The sequence below is a fragment of the Rhea americana genome, unplaced genomic scaffold (genome assembly GCF_003343005.1).
Source record: "Rhea americana isolate MKP2758 unplaced genomic scaffold, rheAme1 scaffold_15, whole genome shotgun sequence".
Classification (NCBI taxonomy): Eukaryota; Metazoa; Chordata; class Aves; order Rheiformes; family Rheidae; genus Rhea; species Rhea americana.
In genome coordinates this window covers 8977346-8993124 of record NW_028185594.1, presented here as the reverse complement: position 1 = coordinate 8993124, position 15779 = coordinate 8977346, and the positions used below count along the sequence as shown (strand labels likewise).

Genomic DNA, 15779 nt, shown 5'->3' with positions numbered 1-15779 from the left:
TAATTTAATATGCTAATAAGCCTTTATAAACTTATAGGTTATTCTGCTGGTTTTTGTTTTGCTGACTCCTCACGTTCTTCAGCGTTGTGGTTTCTTTGAGGTTATTCGGCTGGAACTGCCCTTTCGCATTACAGTTTTACGATATCCTCTCTCCTTTATCTTTAAGCCTTATTAGTTGTTTGCAGGATTTCCACAGCAGCGTTCCAAACTCCCAGCATACGCGGCAAATTAAAATGGCCTCCCGGAAGCCCAGTGCCGGAAGACCACTRGTCCCGGCATGCCGCGCAAAACAACATGGCCTCCCGGAAGCGCGGTGCCGGAAGACCACTGGTCCCGGCATGCCGCGCAAAACAACATGGCCTCCCGGAAGCGCGGTGCCGGAAGACTACTGGTCCCGGCATGCCGCGCAAAACAACATGGCNTCCCGGCATGCCGCGCAAAACAACATGGCCTCCCGGAAGCGCGGTGCCGGAAGACTACTGGTCCCGGCATGCGGGGGAGTCGCAGTGCTAAGTGAGGTTTGACCCTGCGGCGATTCCATTCTGTTGCTCCCTTTCCTTTCCTTTCCCTTCCCCTTCCCTCTCCTCTCCCCACTCCAGCCTCGGGACCGAGAAACCGGTGCACAGCCCGGACCGCGGCCCCGCAATCCCCAGCAGCGGCCCGAGGTTCCCCGCCACCGGGCCCAGGTCAGCTCCAACACTGGCCCTGCCCTGCAGGACCCTCCCCAGGGCTTCCCCCAGGATCCCTCCTGCCTCTCCCCGACATGGTCGCGATCTGACCCCGGACTCTCCCACGCTAATCCGACCACGCACTAAACCCCACCACAGCCCTGGCGAAACCCCCTCCCCCCCCCCCCCCCCCCCCCCCCCAGCCCTGGTGCAGCCCCTTCATTTTCATCCCTCCAGCCCCAGCGCACCGCCTTCCCCCTGCCCCCAATGGCCCTGGTGCACTGCTCTTCTCCACCAGGTCCTCAGCCCCCACTGCCCCGATACAAGGCCATCCCCAGCCTCAATGCAGTTTTCCCCAGGCCGGTGCACCTCGGCTGTGCTGTGTTGCTCAGGCTACGTCCATTCACTAAGACCCCCAGCACATGCAGGACCCACAGCCTGGATCCCCTCTAGCCCCACTCACCTCCTGAGGTGCAACCACTGTTCCAGTTCCAGCAGGCAGTGCTTGGCAGCAGCTCTATTGTGCTGGACTGACTCTAGCATGAGCTTTTCCCAAATGCAGACCCTGGTGCCAGTGCATGCCTGTTTCCTGCGCTCACAATCAACCCAACAGTCCCCACCTGGCACTTGTCCCAGCCCCAGGGCCAACAGCTGAAGCCCATCAGGGACAGCTGGGACTGCCAGGACAGCAGAGGTGTCCTCGCTCTTGAGAGCAGCTTCCTGAAAGCTCAAGGGAGAGCCCTGGGGTGCACAGAGAGGAAAAGGARGGATTCAGAGGACAAGAGAACGAATCAAGAACTGTGGGTGCAACAAAAGGGTTTAAAAGAAAAAAAAAGGTGATGAAAGAGCAAACAGAACAACTCTGGGGGCAGCAAAAGGCAACAGGAGAGCCATGGGACACTCAGAACACTCTGGGACAGAGGAGAACGCTAAACAGAGAACACCGTGGCATGCTGCAAAGCAAACTCAGGGCCCCAGGGCACATCAAAAGGCACTCGGGTGGCTTGGGGGCAACATAAAATGTGAATTGAGGAGTTCTAAGGACATCAGAAGACAAACAGAGCTCTGGGGCAAACAAAAATACAAAGGGCCTCAGCACACACTAACAGGGCCATAAGGCATGTCACAGAGTTTGATGCAGCTGACAGGACAGTGCCTGCAGGCTCCCCCCACCCCATGGAAACACTGTCTCCCAACTCCAGGCAGACCCTGGCCTTAGACACACAAAGGATGTTGTGGAGTGTTTAAAGCAAATCCACAATCAGTCTGGGCACCTCACACAGCCCTGGAGGGGCCCTGGCTGCCCCCACAATGATGGCAGTCACCCCTAAGAGCCTGGGCAGTGCAAGGGCAATTCCCCACAGTACTGAGTTCCCTGGGAACTGCAAGCACTCCAAAGTACAAGGAACTGGGGGACAAGCTCCTAGCCCAAGACACATCTAACCTCCTTCCCTGGCATCATCTTCAGGAAAAGCAATAGTTGGAACCACAGACATGAGTGCAAAGAATAGAGCAACTGTTTAGTGTTTTACTGTACAGAAACACCATCTGGGAGCAAATCTGGCATGGAGCTGGATGCCAGCATGCTTCCCCTTATGCATGTGCACTGCCAGTGAGCATCATGATGGCAAGCAGGGACACAGCCTTCCCGTGGCGGTGGGTGATGGCCGAGGCCGCATGAGGTGGAGGATCTGGGGGTGCCCATGAGGTGAGCGTGTCCTTTCAAGTGGCCACAGATGTTGGGCTGCCATCTTCTGCGGAGGCCAGTAGTGCGGGGCTTGGGGTGGCGGGGACTGGGGCCTGGCTCGGCCCTGCCAGGAGCGCTGGGCAGCATCTGCGTGGCACCACGTGTGCCGGAGCGTGGGTGTGCRTTTCCCTTTGCTGTGTGTTGCCTTTAAGGCCCTGGTTCCTGCCCAGCGCAGGCCAGAGCATACGCTTGTCTCTGCAGATGCAGCCTGGACAAGCGGGGCTGCAGGCGGGCCCCAGAGTGGGGTGGCGGTGGCGGAAGGTTAACTCCTGTTGTGGTAGGCATGCCCCAGAGCGCTGGTGAGTCACCAGAAGCTTGAACCCTCTGGAGCAAACCTGCTGAAGGAAAACTCTAGTCAGGTACGATTAGCGCAGCCCCAAGTTATTCCCTTAAGAAGTGTCTCCAGGCAAGCGAGCGGATGGATAGAAGAAAGACGCTCCCAGACACCCTTAGGCCTCCCCCACCACCAGGCGCAGACTGAAGAATGTTGACAGGTGGAGACACAGATGGCAAACCAATTTTTTGCTCTTTTCTTCTGAGCCACCTCTCAGAACCCTCTGTATGTGCAAGATGTGGCTGGTCTGGGATAACTGCTGTGCACAATGCTTAAGGAGAACATTAACATAAAATGGCAGGCTAAGGAATAACCTAATAAAATAAATCGCTCAGGAAAAGCCTAAGAGAACACTGATGGGCTATGGGAAGCCCCAGTAATGCCACAGAAAAGAGCATACCTTTCAGGCACTTCCTCAGAGCGGGAGAAACTTCTTACTCCAGCCTGTGGGAGAACGGATGCTATTAATTACGACTTTTCCTTACCAAAAGTGTTGTGAAAGCAGGAGGGACTAGAGAGGATGCGTAGAAAGTTATGGACTCTATGCAAAGTTTAAACAAACAACAATCCCCTCCTAAAGTAGAACTAGTTTAGTGCTAAGTAATAGATAAGCGTAGCTTTGAGTAATGCGAGGAGAATCACTTACGCTGGTCATGCTGAAAACCTTGGAGAAGTTGCATCTAAAACCTGATACCCTCCTGGCCTCATCGGTCTTTTCGGTTTGTTTGGCAGGGTAGTCCCCCGAGAGGGGACATCTTGAAGAGAAACAGCTAGACCTAGTGATCCAGCTGTTCATTTTCGTCATCACCTGTAAGGCAAGCATCCAAATGTAAGAGGAATCTGGGAGCTGTATCAAAAAGGTAACAGATTTGAAAGAGAGATAGGCACATCAAGCGCTGTCACTTTTCCATTGTAAAGACCGAGAGAATTGTCAGTTAAGTATGTGCACGCAAGGGTTTGAGAAAGTATACTGAAGCAGGATAAAAATAAGATTTCACAGAAGATGGCACAGATGTGCCTGGCTGTCTAATAATGGGAATAATTGTGATTCTCTTAGTTACTAACTGGCATTGAACCACCTGTGCCACCTCCTTGTGGTCCCACCAGATACCCCTACTGGGCAAGCTGACTGCTTAGCCATCCCAGGTGTAACGGTGGCAACTAGTAGTTGCCTCTGTCCTATCATAGTGTCCTTTCAATCTTTGTCAGTAAAGGGAGGGCCCAGTTGGCTTCCAGAAAAGATTCACAGTCACCCCTCAAGCCATTGGCCCAGTGCGATCCTTTAAAATTTGGGCGTGGTGACAGTCTGGATGACCGTCACCAACCTGGCTCTGACCCATCTGGGGAAAACAGGTCATCCAAACACTTACCGTACATGACGTGGCATGCTCCTATTTCGAATGGGGACAGCTTTGCTTGTCTTTACCCCATCAGCTGGTCAAGTGAGTGATGGCTGGGGGAGACCTATCCAGCAGTTCCACCTCTGAGCCAGCATCTGTGCTCTCCCGGACGTTGTAGCAGGGCATGGGGCTCTGTGAGGCTCCCTGGCAGGGACCAAGTGGTAGACAGCCTGCCGCCTGATGTAGCTCAGTAGATCAGGCATTCCACTTACCCTTTAGTTTAAAGGCAGAGTAAAACTGTTCATATAAATGGTGAGCCTGCTCAGTGTTCTGAAACCGCTGATACCCTGTCTATGCCTTACCTGACTGTGAGCTGGAGAGATGATGGTGCCAAGTAGCACATCTGCGGGGCCTGAGATCGGGCAGCCAAATACTATTGGCTGCACCACACTCCCAATTCTGGATTTCTGTCTAGACACAAATGCTGCTTTCATTCTCCAAATGACACTTCACTGAATGTGACACAGGCAGATGGGCCGCCTACTAATTCCAACTCGGAAAAGGTTCCCTGTTTTCTGCAGTACTGCATAATCAACACGCGCTGGCAACAATGAGCACGGCAGAGCGCACTGCGCATACCCACCCCCTATTTGGCTGCAGTACTGCTCCTTCGACAGAACAGCATAGGGCGCTGCAAAGCAATGTGCATGCGCATTCCCCTCCCCCCGTGCAGTACAATAGGCGCGGCGGAACCCTGTTCCCACGCCCCAACCCCCAGTCCGGCGAGAGCAGCTCGGGCAGCCGGGACGGCGGTGCTGCTGTGCGCATGCGCGAGTCGTCGTTTTCCGCCCCCCCCCCCCCCAATATTTCCTTGTGGTCAGGGGAGGCGATCAGCAGTTTTCTCCGCACGGATAGCGCAGCCGCAGTGACGGAGTTGCTCCTTCCCGCTGCTCACACATGGCCCCGGACACATGGGCACGAACCGTTCTGGAAGCGGGGCGCAGCAGCTAGAGGCGGAGACTGGCTAGGCAGCCGATCAGTGAACACCAAAAAGGGGCGGGGAGCGCGGCTGGTCGCAGCAGCAGTCCGGGGAAACATGAGGCTCCGATGATCGCGGCGGGCTGCCGTGCACACGCACGTTCACCTCGCGCATGCTTTACGTACGCGGCCAACCGCGACCCGCAGTCCTCCGACGTCACCTGCTGCGCTCTGCCTGCCGCGCATGCGCCTAGAGGGCGGACCAGCCGTGATGACGTCAGGAACGGAAGCGCTGAGTTGTGACATCCGGTCTGCCGTTCACTCGCCACTGTTGTTTGCCGGGGCTGGTTTCGTGGGTGTCCGGGATGAGTAAGCGGAAGGCCCCGCAGGAGAGCCCCAACGAGGGCATCACGGACTTCCTCACGGGTGGGTGATGGCCAGGGCGGGACGGACGGACGGACTGTGGTGCCGTTCGGCTGCTCTAATGGTGCTTTCCCCCTTAGAGCTGGCGAACTACGAGCGGAACGTGAACCGCGCTATTCACAAGTACAACGCGTACAGGTATTGTCGCCCATCCCGGGGGCCCGATGCCCTCTGTCCTTTTCCCGCCGGCTGCCCGCCCGTCATGGGGGCCYGGGACGCTCTCCCACCACTCCCCACCGGCCGCTCACCAGTCCCGATGTTGTAGATAACTGGAACTCTCTCTCCCCAATCCCCCGCTGGGGGCCTGAGACACTCTCCCCCCCMCACACACTCTCGCTGTTTGTGTGTCCCGGGGGCCTGGGACGTTCCCTTCCTCCCCCACCTCTGCTGCTCACCTGTCTGCTCTTCTCCCCCATGCCCACTGCCTGCCACCTGTTCCGGGGTCTTGGTGCACTCCCCTGTGCTTCACTGTCATGTGAGCTGCACGCAGAGGTGGCACTACTGTTGCCTGGTTTGCTCACTGACTGGTGCTGTTCCACAGAAAAGCAGCCTCTGTGATTTCCCGGTATCCCAGCAAGATCCAGAGTGGAGCTGAGGCCAAGAAGCTGGTAAGTGCCTTTAGCATGGYGGAGGTTCTCAGGTTGGTAGAAGCTCTGCAGTGCAGGGGATGTGATACCAGCTGGTGCCAGGGCCCCTGAAAGTGATAGGGGCAGTATGGGACCAGCCATGCCTGTGACAGCTCTGCCACTCTGCCCTTCTCAGGTGATGGGGTCATGGCTCTGGGGTGGAGGTAGAGTTGGCTGCAGAGGGAGCACTGTGGGGGTTTTGTAGGTGGAACTAAATGTACCTGATCTATCTGCCTGGAGCCCTACTTGTAAAAAGGCTGCTGTTGAGAAAAACTGCCGCTTTACTCCCTTACTGCCCTGCTAACTTTTGGGACGTTAGTTGTAAGAGTAAAAGCATGGCTTCAAACAACTGTTTTCAGGAAACTTTCAATACAGCACTTGATTTATGATGTTTGATGTGGCTTGCACCTTATCCTCAAGTACTGGCAGTGCTTCATTGTTTGATACTTTGTCATGGACTCTATACTGGGCTCTAAATTTTGTGTTGTAGTTCTGAGGCGTTTGTTTTTTTTTTCCCAGATACAGTGGCTGTAAATGATCTGGAAGTTAACTTGTTCTCCCCACCCTCTTCTTCCAATATGTAGGATGGAGTAGGTGCTAAAATAGCTGAGAAAATAGATGAGTTCTTATCCACTGGAAAACTACGCAAGCTGGAAAAGGTGGGCTGTTTTCCTGTGTACTCTACTTCTCAGTAGTTACTTTTCTTTGTACTTTGCAAAGTAGTCTGTTTACCTTGTGCGAAACTTCTGTGGTTGTCTTTGGAGAGACTGATGTCAAGTCTGACTGAGAGTGATGAATAGGGAATCTGTGAGGAGTAGAGACTGGGAAACAGGAAACTCAGCTGATGCCTCAAAACTACTTATTTCTGAAAATATTTTGGATAATATCATAAGCATGTAAATGTCTTCTCTGAGAACTGGAAATATGGATCTGGAAAACTGGTGTTTTGAGTTTTAAACGTGCCGCTTACATTTGCATAAATAGTTAGGGCAGTTGGTTTTCAGGATTGGTACATATGACATTGCTGTGATGTACACCACTACTCCTGGTCCCATGTTGCTTTGATTTGTAGTAAGCCTCCAAAGCAGAAGCTGAGTAGGCAGTATTATCTTCTCAAGATTTTTATCTTTATTGCGAGTGAAGTACAGAAGGGTTTGGTTTGTGTTGTTTCCTTTCTTCAGATTCGTCAAGATGATACAAGTGCATCTATCAACTTCCTGACCCGAGTTACTGGCATTGGGTAAAACTTTCTTTGCTCTCCTGTATCCTGTTTGCTTGCTCTTTGCCCCTGCGTGGGGTGGGGGGGTTGCAACCATTCACTGAAGTATTGTGCTAATGACAAACTCTCTGGCCAAACTGGAGTTTAGACTGCTTTGCTGTACCGTAGGTTGCAAGCTGAAGCCTCGTTTCTTAAGGACTGGTTTAAAAATGTTTTGTTGCTGTGGCCATGAGTTGGTTTAAAGACTGATTATGTTTAAAGTAGTCCTTGTCATGCATCTGATTAGATCCTAGTATCGTTATCTAAAGCAATATTCCCTATTTGGTAAGCGTATTTTTTCTTTTTTCTTTAAATGATTGTATGTCACTATATAGTTGTATTGGTACTAAAAATGTACAGACCAAGCTTTGGATACCCACCTCTGCTGCCTGAAAGTACAAACTAAATGCGTGTGCCAAGTGGAAGGCAAGCATCAGAAGTGACTTTAGTCTTGGTCTTGAAGAACCTAGAGGTCTAATGTTCTATTCAGTGTTACGAGATTCTTGCTGTTTCTGATTGCAAGTTGCCTGCTCTCTCTGCAGTCCTGCTGCTGCTAGGAAGTTTGTAGAGGAAGGAATTAAGACTTTAGAAGGTAAGTATATGTCATATGTTGCGCTGACTTTGAGTCCTCAATTTATCTCCAGTAACACTGTTTCTTTCTAACTGCTTGTCTCACAGTGGTACTGTGATAGCTTTTATGCAGAGTTTTTGTTGAAAGTATCTTTAAAAAAAATAAAGTTAGTGCACTGAGTAAATGCATTATACCTTCTAGAGTAAGATTCTTACAGACTGTACAGAAAATAACAWAGATTTTTTCACATTGATGAATGGTCTGTTGAAGTTGGACTTTATCAGACAATGCTGTATGTGTTTTGACTTACACTGTCAGCTGTTGACCAGGCTGCCATTTAAAATGTCTTTGTGTGTGAGGTAGCTATTTAGTTCAGTGTTCTTCACTTGCATCATCTTTGTGTAGTAGGAATGTTACCAGACAAATTCTGGGCCTTAAATAACTTTTATTATTCTAGATCTAAGAAAAAATGAACACAAGCTGACCCATCATCAGCGAATTGGGTTGAAGTAAGGTGTTTTTTTTTTTTGGGGGGGGGGGGGGGGGTTGGTTGTACTTGGGTGGAAGTTTTCGGCTTTTCTAATGGCTCTTTTTGGCACTAGGATGTGATGCAAGGTTAGAGAGGCCAAATAAGGCTCTGTCTGCATGCTTTTCAGCAGTTCAGGTCTTTTGGTTTATTGGCGTTGAAATTCACAGGCTTATTCTCCAACTAGAAGGGAATTATTTCCAAATGGCTTTTCAGTTGGCTCATAGAGAATCACTTTAGCAAGGTTATGTTGGCAGTCTGTTTATGAAAGGGCCTTCTATCTCAGCACAGTGCTATAGAAGTGCCCTGAGGCATTTTTGTCATGCTTTGTGCAAGGTAAACCCTTTTTAATGTCTGAACTTGCGAAAGCCATGCAGAGCGTGTGCTTTTCTCTCAGTACTTACTAGTTTGAATGTTGCTTGCCAAGTGGCTGCTCCACTGTGCTGCTCCTGGAAGAACTATAGTTGTGTTAGCAAGAAGCTGCAAGTGAATTGACTAAACACTTATGTCTGGTTGGTTCTGCATGGGGCCAGCTCTAGTATTTTTGCATCAGTGGCAGAGATTAGGAATGTGTGACCTGGACAAACTGCCCACCAGTGAATAAGAAGGGCTGTGCGATGATAGTCGTCTTTGTGCTCTTTATCTGAGCCCCCTTCCTGGTGTACATCTGTCTTTATACACATGTAATATTTAAAGACAACTTTTCACTGTTAAGCAAGTATGAGATAACCCAGCTGATCCATCCAGGAATCCTACACATTAATGAATGCAATGCGCTTTAGTGGTCTTCTGGAATTGTGCTCAAGTCTTGTTCTAGAGCCATTAATAAGTGCGAAACTGTAAGAATGACTTCAGTGCTATGTGGGTTTTCTGTCCCTAGCTCCACTGGAACTTGCCTGGGAGGGAAGGAAAAAAAAAAAAAAAAAGGCAGTTAACTTGTCCAGAACCTTTGTCTGCAGAGCTTGAAATTGTACTTGCTGGATCATGACTGTCAGTGGATACATAGTGCTCCCAGGCTGCAGTGTTGCTGACGGTGCTTTCTGTCAATGGTTCTGGTGTGGAGATGTGAAGAGTGCATTTGCTGGTCAGGCAGGTGGTACACGATTGTTTCAGCTGGCCTTTCTTCCTCCAAAGTCATGCAGCATGCTGGCAGTCTGTTTTCTACAGCTGTGTGTAGATRTTTCAGGAGGTCTGTCTTTGGCTTCTGAGCTTCCGTTTAGATTTTGATAATGTAGGTCATCTCTTATGAAGGGTGAGTGATGTTTTCCTGTTTATTATTGATGGACTGAGTTTTGTGGTTTTGGAGAGCTACGTAAATGCATACCGGTTAGTCATATGGTAGTATTACTCCCACCTCATAGCAGCCCTTCAGGTACAGGGGAAAAATATGCAAAGAAGCCATCTTCTAAGTTCTTCAGTTGCAAGTTGGCCCTCACTTTGCAAGATGTTGTGTTCTAAGCTGTATGTGAGAAGAAAGAGGAACTTTGTGACACGACAGTAATATAATTTGTATTGTTTATCTGATATGCATTTGACTGAAATTTTAAGATGCTACTATTGCCTTTCCCTCAGACATTTTTATACTTACATATACAGATATTTTGAAGATTTTGAGAAAAGAATCCCAAGGAAAGAAATGCTGCAAATGCAGGTAAAGTCTTTGTCAAGGACATGAGGCAGTGAGGGTAAATGGGTAACTGACATCTCATCTTTTTTCTTTCTGTAGGAAATTGTGCTGAAAGAAGTAAAGAAGCTGGATCCAAACTATATTGCTACCGTATGTGGCAGTTTTAGACGAGGTTGGTGCCCTGTGAACTTGTGTGTGTTTTAGGCTAATAAGATGCCATTTTTCACTGATGTGCATATAACTTTAATATATGTTGCTCTCAAGACAGAGTTGATGTTGGACCCTTGTTTTTTGTTTTAGCATTAACTTGGCTGATTAGTTCAGTGATGAAACACCCGTGCAAGTCTGAAGCAAGTCTGCCCCTCCTGGCAGTAGTGTATATAAAGTATGAATGGTTTGCTTTGTTTTAGGTTAACAGCATCTGTACTTCATTACTGTAGAGTATAGCACAAAGTTCTGGTGTGTTTGCTGAGATGTAGGGTGATGCTAATTCTTCTTGATGGTTTTTGTTTTTTGTGTTGTTTTTAAGCAAAAGCTATTTTTTCTTCACGATCTATTTTCCAGAAATGTCTTGGATGGTCACTGACTACTTTCTACTTTAAAAGCATGTTTACAAGAATAGTTAAGTGAATGTCCATCAAAGTTGGTATAGTTTCTGTCAAGGATGAGTGTCAGAGTTCAGGCATAAAGCTTAACTGTAACTGGTCTTGTTAAAATGGATAGTACGGTATACAGAGGGACTTTCTTGCTTCTTACTTTCCTAGGTGCAGAGTCAAGTGGGGATATGGATGTTCTCCTAACCCATCCAAGTTTCACATCTGAGTCATCCAAACAGGTATGTTAATCTGTTATGATGAATTAGTACTCTACATTACTTCCAGAAGGGCATATTTAAATACAGAGAATGTGCTGTTTTAGACTCGTATGGCAATGTCTTGAGTCTCGTTGTTGTTGTAATAGTAAACTACTCTCTTTGAGCGATACAGTCATTTTGAGGAGTTACAGTCATTTCTCGTATCTGTATATTAWGATCTTTTTTGCAGAACTATTTAGTATGCTTATCCTTTCCTCCATTTTCTTTGCTCCTTCCCCCAACCCCTCCAAATTTGTGTACTTTTATGGCCTCAGTTGTAACATTACCATAAAGCACTGATTGAAGGCAGAGGAAGCATCTCTTTTTATATAGCCACAATCTTTTGGAGAAGCAAATATCCTACTGTGGATGTAATACATCTGGGCTAACTCTGGGGTAATCTTAATGATGTTTTGTGTGTGTGTTTATAGATTCATTGCTTTGGAAATTCAAACTGGGCAACAGTTGTGTGTTTTTTTTTCTTTTTTATCTAATAGATTTCGGTGGAAAACTTTCTTATGGTTTTGCAATTGCCATTTTTTAGCTTTCCCCCTACATATACACACACACACTTTGATCTTACTGAAGTCTGTCCCTTGGCCAGACTTTACAAACTGCTACAGTGATGCACTTCTATTTATGTGAGCCATTGTTTGGTAAACAAGTAAGATTCTTATTTGTAAAGTATCATTTTTTGTTGTGTTTTTTTTGTTGTTGTTGTTGCTATTCCTAGTCAAAACTCTTGCATCAAGTTGTAGAACAACTAGAAGAAGTCAGCTTTGTCACAGATGTGCTGTCTAAAGGTGACACAAAATTCATGGTAAGGATTTTTGGGATGTCAGGGATGTGATGGGGTTATGTCTCAAAACAGAAGCTAGGGTGTGCGTGTAAAATGTTCTTTAAAGACTGAGTTGTGACTTTTTTTTTCTCCTAATAAAATTTTGGTAGTTATTGCTTAGGGAATCTCTCTTGTAAAGGCTTCAGGGTTATAAAGTCTACAGGTATTTATGTAGCTGTTGCTGTTCAGCTGAGTTCTGAATCTCATTGAAATAATCTCTGTAACTATGTTGACTCTATCTCTGTTTTGCCTAATGGTTTCCCCTGAAGGCTATGTCACACCTTCAGCCTTACATATCATTTTTATTAATCTGTCTTAAAGATCTTGAAACAGCCTCTGATTTCAGGTGTATCTTTACTTTTCATCTAATACATAATATATTTTTCTCCTTACTTGTGTCTTATTATTCATCATAGCTCGTTGTTTTCCCCACTTACTGCGTTATTGTTTTAAGTGATTACAGACTAGATATATAAAACAAAAAACAACTAAAGTTAATTATAGAGGGATTGCAAGTCAGTTTGAAGCGAAAAGTGCTAGAAAAATTCTCAAATTTTCTTTTTTTCACTTCTATAGGCTCAAGCTTTGTTTCTGTTTTCCGTAAGCTGTTGTGATTTACATCTGTGCATAGAGAAGAGCCTGATAATTAAGGAAGAGGAATGAAAAATAAGAGTCTTGTGGTCCTTCCTGCTCTAATRCCAATTTAAGTAGTTATAGACCAAGTTGAACTATAGTCCTCTTAGCAATATAAAACAGTGATACACAATACTATTTGATATCTGGCTGTTTTATTAATCTATTTAAGTAATCAGTTCAGTAGGGATTTACCTTGTCTCTCCAGGATGACTGATGATCAACTCAGAACTGCATTCTTTTGGAGATACGCATTTCAAAAGGTTGCTTGGGGCAGGGACTGAGAATTATTCAAGCCCTATGGGACTGAAAATTTGTTTTATTTTGAATTTCTTGCTTTCTCACAGGGTGTATGTCAGCTGCCAAATAAAGAAGATGGAACAGCCTATCCACATAGGAGAATTGATATCCGGTANAAAAAAAAAAAAAAAAAAAAAAAAAAAAAAAAAAAAAAGAAAAGAAGAAGGGGCGGCAGGGGGGAGAAAATTTTGTCTCACTGGTACATCATAGGCTTTTGTTTGATGTTGTAAGTTCTCGCCTCTGTTTTCCTACAGAGAGTACGACAATTAGTAGTCTACTTTCTTCATGCAGTATGGAAGGCACTGAACAGCTGCCAGTCTTTACATCAGGTTACTAGCAAGAATGCTGTATTTTGACTCATGAATGCAAAACAGGTTCCTTCATATCCATTTTCTGAATTGCAACCACTTTATCATGCTGCTTTGATGATAGTTTTTAACAGGAATGCCAGCATCATAAACATGCAGTGGTTGTACACCACCAGTTTATAGGCTGGGGCAGTTGTGCTGTACCTTTCTTTGATATGTGTTTCATTCTTGCATCAGGCTTCTTTGAAAATGAAGTGTTAAAAAAAAAAAATACAGAATATGTGCAGTTAAGTAGGCAGTAAATATAGAAGAATTTCTGAATCCTAAATGATTTGTAACTTCATATTTTCCTAATTCCATACTTTCATTCTTATTCCAGGCTCATTCCGAAAGATCAGTATTACTGTGGTGTACTATATTTCACAGGCAGTGATATATTCAATAAGAATATGAGAACTCATGCTCTGGAAATGGGTTTCACAATCAACGAGTACACAATCCGTCCCCTGGGCATCACAGGTCAGTTCAGGCCTTTATGCAGCATGTTCTTTCTACTTACATGCTCTGTGTGATTGTCTCTCTAAACTCTTTTCTTGGTATATTGGAAATGCTTTGGACGATACTGTAGTTTACTAATTTTTTTTCACTGTGTTCCTTCTGAAATTGGATGCCACTGTAGCAGAGAGAGGCAACTTATGTAAAGGCAGCATGAAGTCACCTCTTTGGCCCAGCTSATCTATTTTAGAGTTTTATTGTTGACATAAAGACTGGGTCTTTGAATGTTGTGCATAGCACGTACTTGGTTTTGCACTCTTTCAACAAGATTTGTGATGTCCTTCAGTTGTAATCTTTTGCAGAGTGAGTGGGCTGACCATATATATGCATTATATGCATATTCTCTCTTTTTTTTTTGGGGGGGGGGTACATAAGCATATACCCCTAAAGATAATTGGATAACTTGTCTCTTTTGGCTGAGTGGGAGTTAATAGCTAAACACCTTTCTGACTGTGAGAATGCCTGGGCTTTCTGTGCAAATCTGTTTGGCTTACAGCAGTTTGTCTTAATCTTGCAATGCATTTGGCAGTTCAGGGCAGTACCTCTCCAATCTGTAATATGCTTGCAGGAGTTGCTGGGGAGGCTCTACCAGTAGAATGTGAAAAAGACATCTTTGACTACATTCAGTGGAAGTACCGAGAGCCAGAGGATCGGAATGAATAGCTGCTTGTCTAGGTTTGTGACATAGTGAGACATTTTCATAGCTTTTCATGAAGAGATCAAGTGCATATTAATTTCTTGCTCACTATTTCAAAAAGTACATTACTGGTGCTTTAAGTCTATGGCACCAGAGTAACAGGTAGTGAAGACTAAATCCTGTAATATCTCATTTTGATACCTTTCTCTTATAAAGTCTTTTAAAGCAGGTTAAAGCACTTGTTGTACTGTTTTGTTTAATTGAATGAACCATGATTCCAAGAAAAACATGCAGTAAATGGGTATGGTAGTCAGACACCTTGGAGAAAGTGTCTTGTCAATAAATGTATGGGGATTTTCTTGTTTGTTCTTATGATTATGCAATTTGTCATTTTTGACTGCAGAGCATCTTGGAATGTTCAAATGAAAGTCTTGCCAATGTAGACTTCTAGCATAAATAGCTTGAGTATATAATGTAAAGCATCTGTGCACAGCAGCAGGTCCTTCATGAATAATCATAGATCAGATTATGCAATGGCAGTGAAATAGTACTTGCCCTGTACTGTTGCACTTAGAATTAAACATACACAGTTCTGAAGTTTCCGCCTGAGACTGGTTCACCCCATATATAAATACGAGGAAATTAAAAGGATTTTATTAGGATGTTGTTGTTATAGCACTTAAATCTCAGACTTTGCCRTTTTTATTTCTGCTTAAAAACATTAGAATATCTAAGATGTGTGCATGAGACATCAACAGCATCAAGAGCAAATGTCTCAAATTCCAGTGCTGAAGTTGCATGTTACAAAATACAAAATCATTATCTTTGGTGCTATTGAAATACTACTCCTTTGAGTGACTACAGAATGTGACTACAGAATGAATATAACACAAAGGTCAGGCATAACTAATAAGTTTCTGTACAATTTCAGGTTCAAGAGCAGATAAAGATACTATACTAGATATCTGAAATACCTGGAGCAAATAAGAAAAGGAAATAGGGTAGATGTCTCCAGAAAACATGTTCCAGTCTTGAAGTGGGATTTTTAAATGATTATTTGTGAATTGTGATGACTGGTTTAATAAACATTTAGTAATGGAGAAATCTCCTGAGGTGGTGGTTTCCATTATGAAACTTAAGCATAGTATAATTATGCACATAATATATGATAATAGTTAAGGGTGATTTTGCTATAAAGATTGAAGCATCTAGAGTTTACTGAATTATTCCTCAGGGTTTTGAAAGAAAAAAAAATAATCTGCTTGCCTAGGGAGAAGGGAGAACAATCTTCTAACACTGGGACAGCCTATTTGACATGCTGCTGTGTACCATTTGGACTTGYTGGCTGTAGGGCAGTTAGGTGCTCTGTCTGTCTTAGAGGCTGGTATTTCGTTACTTGTTCTTGTTGGCCCTTGCAAGAAGGAGACCTGAATTAGTAGCACAGTATGCAAATAACTGAAGTAAAAGGCATATCCTTTCTTGTTCTTTTGGTTTGTGTTTTTAATATCTGGGGGTGGGGGGGTTGACCGGTGCTCAGATATGATCATTGTGCTTCTG

At 45.4% G+C, this 15779-nt stretch overlaps 2 protein-coding genes across 8 annotated transcripts; one reads left to right on the top strand and one right to left on the bottom strand.

Annotated features, from left to right (window-relative positions):
* Positions 1-2182: 2182 nt before the first annotated feature.
* On the bottom strand, positions 2183-5320 carry LOC146599035 (uncharacterized). Of its 7 annotated transcripts, XM_085299537.1 has the most exons (4): positions 4452-5318; positions 3396-3557; positions 3150-3193; positions 2183-2750 (listed from the first exon to the last, which is right to left on the bottom strand). In XM_085299537.1, exons 1-4 carry the CDS (start codon positions 4581-4583, stop codon positions 2720-2722), a joined length of 369 nt encoding a protein of 122 aa, XP_085155663.1. In that variant the 5' UTR covers positions 4584-5318; the 3' UTR covers positions 2183-2719. The 7 variants fall into 7 exon arrangements, 1 of the variants encoding a protein (XP_085155663.1); XR_014895160.1 differs by having other exon boundaries at positions 3150-3557; positions 4120-5320; XR_014895163.1 differs by lacking the exon at positions 3396-3557 and having other exon boundaries at positions 2183-2753; positions 4120-5320.
* POLB (DNA polymerase beta) lies at positions 5241-15706 on the top strand. Its single transcript, XM_085299532.1, has 14 exons — positions 5241-5493; positions 5571-5628; positions 6032-6098; positions 6701-6775; positions 7298-7356; positions 7917-7966; positions 8403-8454; positions 10068-10122; positions 10198-10270; positions 10863-10933; positions 11685-11771; positions 12770-12834; positions 13410-13549; positions 14154-15706. The coding sequence occupies exons 1-14, from the start codon at positions 5433-5435 to the stop codon at positions 14246-14248; spliced, it is 1008 nt and encodes a 335-aa protein (XP_085155658.1). The 5' UTR covers positions 5241-5432; the 3' UTR covers positions 14249-15706.
* The last annotated feature ends 73 nt before the right edge of the window (positions 15707-15779 follow it).

Bases quoted from the DNA above. Each gene is read 5' to 3' on its own strand.
- LOC146599035 (XM_085299537.1), bottom strand. From the start codon at position 4,583: ATGAAAGCAGCATTTGTGTCTAGACAGAAATCCAGAATTGGGAGTGTG. The intron at 3,558-4,451 runs GTAAGGCATAGA...CTTGCCTTACAG, and splicing joins TCTCTCCAGCTCACAGTCAG to GTGATGACGAAAATGAACAG. The intron at 2,751-3,149 runs GTATGCTCTTTT...TTCCTTCAGCAG, and splicing joins TCTGAGGAAGTGCCTGAAAG to GTTTGCTCCAGAGGGTTCAA.
- POLB (XM_085299532.1), top strand. From the start codon at position 5,433: ATGAGTAAGCGGAAGGCCCCGCAGGAGAGCCCCAACGAGGGCATCACG. The intron at 6,776-7,297 runs GTGGGCTGTTTT...TCCTTTCTTCAG, and splicing joins AACTACGCAAGCTGGAAAAG to ATTCGTCAAGATGATACAAG. The intron at 11,772-12,769 runs GTAAGGATTTTT...GCTTTCTCACAG, and splicing joins AAGGTGACACAAAATTCATG to GGTGTATGTCAGCTGCCAAA.